This window comes from Oncorhynchus keta, chromosome 1 (genome assembly GCF_023373465.1).
Source record: "Oncorhynchus keta strain PuntledgeMale-10-30-2019 chromosome 1, Oket_V2, whole genome shotgun sequence".
Lineage (NCBI taxonomy): Eukaryota > Metazoa > Chordata > Actinopteri > Salmoniformes > Salmonidae > Oncorhynchus > Oncorhynchus keta.
In genome coordinates this window covers 54967420-54973390 of record NC_068421.1, presented here as the reverse complement: position 1 = coordinate 54973390, position 5971 = coordinate 54967420, and the positions used below count along the sequence as shown (strand labels likewise).

Genomic DNA, 5971 nt, shown 5'->3' with positions numbered 1-5971 from the left:
TTAAAAATGGACCCGAGCTAAAGCGAATATAAATACCTTTGCACAATAGTACAATGTGACAATGTACAATGTGAAACTAAATGGGAGGATCTTTGCTGTCTCCAGGCATGCTCAGTTAAGTCTGTTTTTGTCTAAGAACCTGTAACCATCAATCACCAGGCACTGTTTTCTCTGTTCGCTCTGAGCACTCCACGCCCAGGGAAGATGTTTATTAGCCTGCTACAGTCTATGCATGGCACCTTATGTAATATATTCGGAGATCCCGCCCCCTTTCACATAGTGCAAAAAGGGAGCTGTGGCCGTCTCTGCTGCATCAGTTTTGTGTAGCGACAAGCTAGAGAGACAACTGAAACGCTCTACGCTTTTTGACAACTTGAACAAGAAAGCAAGAGCATTTTAGCAAAAGTAATCCCTTTGGAATTAACACGCCTCAAGATGATTTTCGGCAAATTGAAAAAGTTTGACATCGTCTTTGACTTTCCAGAAATCGACTCTCCTCCAGTTTTCAGCAGTGGGGACGTGGTGTCTGGAAAAGTTGTTTTGGACCTTGCAGGGGAATGTAAAGTGGAGTCGTTGAAGTTGCACGCCGAAGGTTTTGCTAAAGTGTATTGGACCGAGTCTCGTTCGGCTGGGTCTAGTACTGCTTATACTCAAAACTACAGCGACGAAGTGGAATATCTCAACCGAAGAGAAGTGCTTTTGCAAGCAGGTTAGTCATTCACTCTTTCTCGGTGAATGTAAGCAATCGTGCTCCATGTTATGCTACTCTCCGGACAAACCATCTCGAGCAAATTTCAATCAAGATAAAAGTATTTTATTGTACACAACTGCGTTTTGTGGGGGGTTTCTCTCATGATGTTGTATTTTGTTATTTATTAACTTTAAATTATTCTTATTTATTAACTTTAAATTATTCTGTCATTTAAAAAAGAAACAAGTCCAAGTGTTGTCAATGTAAGTTAGATTTACTCTAAAAGGGGACTCGGTGCTTCCATAAATAATATAAAATAACCCACAAATCAAGGGCCTGCAAATACCCGTTAAAGAGCACCAGGTTTGACAAAAATCTGTTTTCGTGACAGTGAGAAGGAACCACCCTTTGCAAGTAGTATAGAGAGACGTGATATGTACCACCTAACGTTTTTAATATCGGATAAATATGGCGCTCTTGTTTGATGAGAAAAGAGTAAAACTTCAGTTGCAGTTCATTGTAATGAGAAATTGAACTCCGTGATTTATCCAATATTTATTTTAGGTAGAACATAGCATTGGAAAGCAAAAGGCCCTCTTTCAGTAATCAATGAATGTATCAGAAGTTGTCACAACATTAATGCTTGTTTTATTAATGTATTTTCAGATAATGCCGAGCTCATCCTCCTCCCTGCTGGAAGACATGAATTTCCATTTAGTTTCCAGTTGCCTGACGAGTAAGTATCCCTTTCTGGAATGAATGGTTTCGGTTCAGTATTAGCATACTGTTGATTGCATTTGATTTGGGCCTATGATAAACATCACATCTTATTAAAGAACAACGAAGGTCTAATCAATTGATGTGTTTTACTCCAACAGGACACTGGTTACATCTTTCGAAGGCAAGCATGGCAGCGTCCGCTACTGGGTGAAGGTGAAGCTGCATAGGCCCTGGGCTACAGTGAGGAAGATCAAGAAGGAGTTCACCGTCATTGAGCCCATTGACATCAACACACCGGCCTTATTGGCCCCCCAAGCTGGCAGCAAAGACAAGATGGCACGGGTTTGGTACCACAACTTTGGACAGGTGTCAATAACTGCCAAGATTGACCGTAAAGGTTACACACCAGGTAAGAACCAACCATATCCTTTAACCCTAGTGGCCTGAACTTAACAAGTAGTTATAACTGTTTTTAACTGAACCAAATATAATGTCACAGCCTCTATTCTCCAACTTCCAGGTGAGGTGATTCCGGTCTTTGCTGAGTTTGACAATGCCACCTCACGCTCTGTGGTGCCCAAGGCCTACATCACACAGACGCAGACGTTCCTCGCCCGGGGCACCATGAAGCAGAAGCAGGCTGTGGTGGCCACGCTTAGTGGCGACGTGGTGGGGGCCCAGCGCAGGGAGACCTGGCATGGCCGCGCCATCAAGATCCCACCAGTCGGGCCCTCCATCCTGCAGTGCCGCATCATCAAAGTGGAATACATGCTCAGGGTGAGTTCACTCCCTAGACAGAATGGAAAGCACTTCATTCACATTTATTAGGTGTTCCTTGTTGAGTGCATGTCTTATTGATAATGAAAAGCTAATTAGAGGTTAGTGGTTTTACCCCTACTAAAGTGTCCATGTTACTGTAGTTCTAAAAGCTTTCTCCCCGCTCAACCACTTAGGTATGTGTGGATGTTCCTGGGACCTCTAAGTTGTGCCTAGAGCTGCCGCTGGTGATGGGCACCATCCCCCTGCATCCCTTCGGCAGCCGCACCTCTAGCGTCAGCAGCCAGTACAGTGTCAACCTGGAATGGCTCCGCATGGCCATCCCTGAGCAGCCTGAGCGTAAGTGTGTCTCATTGTAAACAAGACATAACATGTTCCCCAAGCTAAATGCCAAACCCCCTGAAAATCTCCAACCTTCGGCAAAATGGTTTACTCATCTGTCCCCTCTTTCCCTCCCCCCATACAGCTCCTCCTGACTACAGCTCTGTGGTGACTGATGAGGAGGCTGAGCAGAACACTATGGCCCACCGTCCTGAGGAGGACCTCAGTGGGATCATGGAGCACCCACTTAGGGCCTTTGTCCAGGAGTTCCGCTTCCGACCCCCTCCGGTGTACTGCGAGGTGAGCTAGCACCACTTGGAATACTCTTGTGATTTAACTGAACTCTCTACACTTCATGACCCAATGTACCTTATTGAAACGTATACCCTTGTGTTTTGCGCCTGCAGGTCGACCCAAACCCTCAGCCCCTCAACATGAGACGTCGCTGCATGACGTGTTGAACCAACCACTTGAGCGTCACGCGATGACCCGACTTAATTACGCAAAGTGATTTGTCTTCTCCTGGATTACTATCCGAAACTGGCTACCCAGTCCCAAGATGTGGCTTCTGTTGTTGGTAGGGACTAAGAGTACCGCTGAGAAGGTGGAAGAGGAGATGGAGACGACAGGAACTGGTTGTGGAGGAAACTCTTTTAAAAAAGAAAGATGGTTATGTTGAGCAAGGAAAGGAAATAACTTGTCCCATGGTTCCTGTCCTCCAAAGTGATTTTGGCTCTGGATGAGGAAACAGAGCCCCTCCTGCCAGTCAATGATTCCCACACAATAAATGTTTTGTGTTTTTTACTGAATTTGGGGAAATATTGGGGGAGAATCACTTGATTTTTGTTAGGGGGAGAGTTGGAGTTGCAGATGATACCTAAGCCTTAAAGAATGCTATGTGATATGAAGAAGTAATCAGCTGGTTTAATGTTGAGGCATCTGTAATACCCAACTCCCCTTTGCCTTGTAACATATAGCCTAGATGTCGACCTGCGTTATGTATTATGACTCAATCATGATGTTCCCATGACTATTTCTACTGATAGTCAAGTAAATGACATTCAAGTAAGCACTTTTCTGAGAAGTCATGGTTTGGTGAAGAGGAGTTGAGTCAGCAGGTTTAGATATTAAGCTGATGTACACAGGTAATGCTATGCAAAAGGGAAAGCCTGCAGTATCTGCAAATGAACTGAAATGATTGCATGAGCGATTCTGATGCTGCAGCTATCCTCTATATGGCGCTGTTCAACATATTCTGAATGTTAATATAACAGTACTGGATGAAGAATCTAAGTGAATTTCTTTGTATGTGGATGAATTCAAGAGGAATTGGGGTTGCGTACAAGCTAGTTCTTTAGCACAAACCTATGCATAGTGTCTTCTCAAATAGAGACGAGTACTGATTTATTATGACCGTTCACAACAATGATAAGAGGAAGAAACGTGTGAGTCTGTTTCGAAGCTGCTTCAGGCTCAAATGATTATTTTTAGAAGCAGCTAAAGAGGAAATATCTGAGCCGTGTGGTTTGTGCGTTTGTCTCAACCCAGATGCCTGTGCCTTGATGTTTCTGAACAGTTTATACATGTCTGCAGAACATTTGTTCAGTGTTAACATTAAGCCTTACGTTGAGGATGTCACTTTGAAGTGTACTAAAGAACATTCCAAGAAATTACTGAGGACTTTTACCTCATTTCCAAATAATGGAGAGAATGGTGGCTTCAGGTCAGCAATGCAGCTTTGGTGTCATGCTCAGTGCAGCACACACCTTAAACGGAATGTATTTTATACAAATGCCATTGTTGATTCACAGAACTTGCCAAAGTTTTTGTAATTCTTGTTTCTAATAAAAACACTGACAGATTTTTGTGTTTTTTGTCAATTAATTCATTTCTTAATTTAACTCATTCTATTTCCCAGAAAGTTTAGTTGGTGAGATTTGACTAGAGGTTCAATACAACTTGTTCTCCTCGAATAGATGATTGAGTGCTATCTCAAAGAAGAGAATATTAAAGCTTCCTTTTCAACAGCTACTCGTTGACATGCTAAGAAACATGACTGGGCAGGGGAATTCTGGTGAAAAGTAATTCAGTCACAAACTTTTTTAACATCCACACATTTGAACCATAATATGAATTAAATTTCTTTGACCAAACTTAGGTTAATGTAACCTGAAACCTCATAATTTTTTTCCCCTGCTTACATTCGGTCTTTTTTTGGAACATCATGTACAGCAGTTTTCATGTGAGCTGAGGCAACACTGCGGTCATGGTTCATCTGAAGAACACTTCTCTTACTCAGAGGCAGCAGGCCATGAAAACAATAATTGTGAAGTGGTAGTGGGTGTATATTTTTACATTGTACAGTTACATAATTTTGCTATTCCGGCTATTCCTGCAGCGTTTGGCAGATGTTGGGGTCTTACAATTGTTTAATACATACAAGAACAGGATGAAAGGATAGCAGTGGCCTGCTAGAGTTTCTGACTTGATTTCTTGTCATTTTTTGTCTTATCAAAACTCCATCTGTGACTGGTTTATGTAACCAAACCCAAATATGTGACCTAGTAGGCCTGCAATCTGCAGTGAAAGAGGAAACAGAATACTAAGATGGTGTTATTAATTACACAGGCCATCAAGGATAACAAATTCATAAAAAACAGTTTCAAAACCTGACCAAAATAGATGTTTCCATCTCTCACCAAACCTATTGGGACAGGCCTTGGCTGGTGCTGGTGGTGAGTTGGTGGCTTGGCACGCAAGGCAAAACATTTGATATATGTTGTCTTGACAAATTGCAATAGGCGGTTATGGCACAAACAGTTGAAGTCGGAAGTTTACATACACTTAGTTTGGAGTCATTAAAACTCGTTTCCAACCACTCCACAAATTTCTTATCAACAAACTATAGTTGTGGCAAATCGATTAGGACATCTACTTTGTGCATGACACAAGTAATTTTTTCCAACAATTGTTTACAGACAGATTCTTTCACTTATAATTCACTGTATCACAATTACAGTGGGTCAGAAGTTTACATACACTAAGTTGACTGTGCCTTTAAACAGCTTGGATAATTCCAGAAAATTGTCATGGCTTTAGAAGCTTCTGATAGGCTACTTGACATCATTTGAGTCAATTGGAGGTGTACATGTGGATGTATTTCAAGGCCTACCTTCAAACTCAGTGCCTCTTTGCTCGACATCATGGGAAAATCAAAATAAATCAGCCAAGACCTCAGATTTTTTTTTGTAGACCTCCAGTCTGGTTCATCCTTGGGAGCAATTTCCAAACACCAGAAGGTACCGCGTTCACCTGTACAAACAACAGTACGCAAGTATAAACATCATGAGACCGCGTAGCCGTCATACCGCTCAGGAAGGAGACGCTTTCTGTCTCCTAGAGATGAACGTACTCTGGTGCGAAAAGTGCAAATCAATCTTAGAAAAACAGCAAAGGACCTTG

At 42.2% G+C, this 5971-nt stretch overlaps 1 protein-coding gene across 1 annotated transcript; it reads left to right on the top strand.

Moving 5' to 3' along the window:
- The first annotated feature begins 263 nt into the window (after positions 1 to 263).
- On the top strand, positions 264 to 4371 carry LOC118388097 (arrestin domain-containing protein 2-like). Its single transcript, XM_035776953.2, has 7 exons — positions 264 to 709; positions 1358 to 1427; positions 1570 to 1820; positions 1932 to 2188; positions 2365 to 2527; positions 2655 to 2809; positions 2917 to 4371. The coding sequence occupies exons 1-7, from the start codon at positions 436 to 438 to the stop codon at positions 2968 to 2970; spliced, it is 1224 nt and encodes a 407-aa protein (XP_035632846.1). The 5' UTR covers positions 264 to 435; the 3' UTR covers positions 2971 to 4371.
- Positions 4372 to 5971: the final 1600 nt, after the last annotated feature.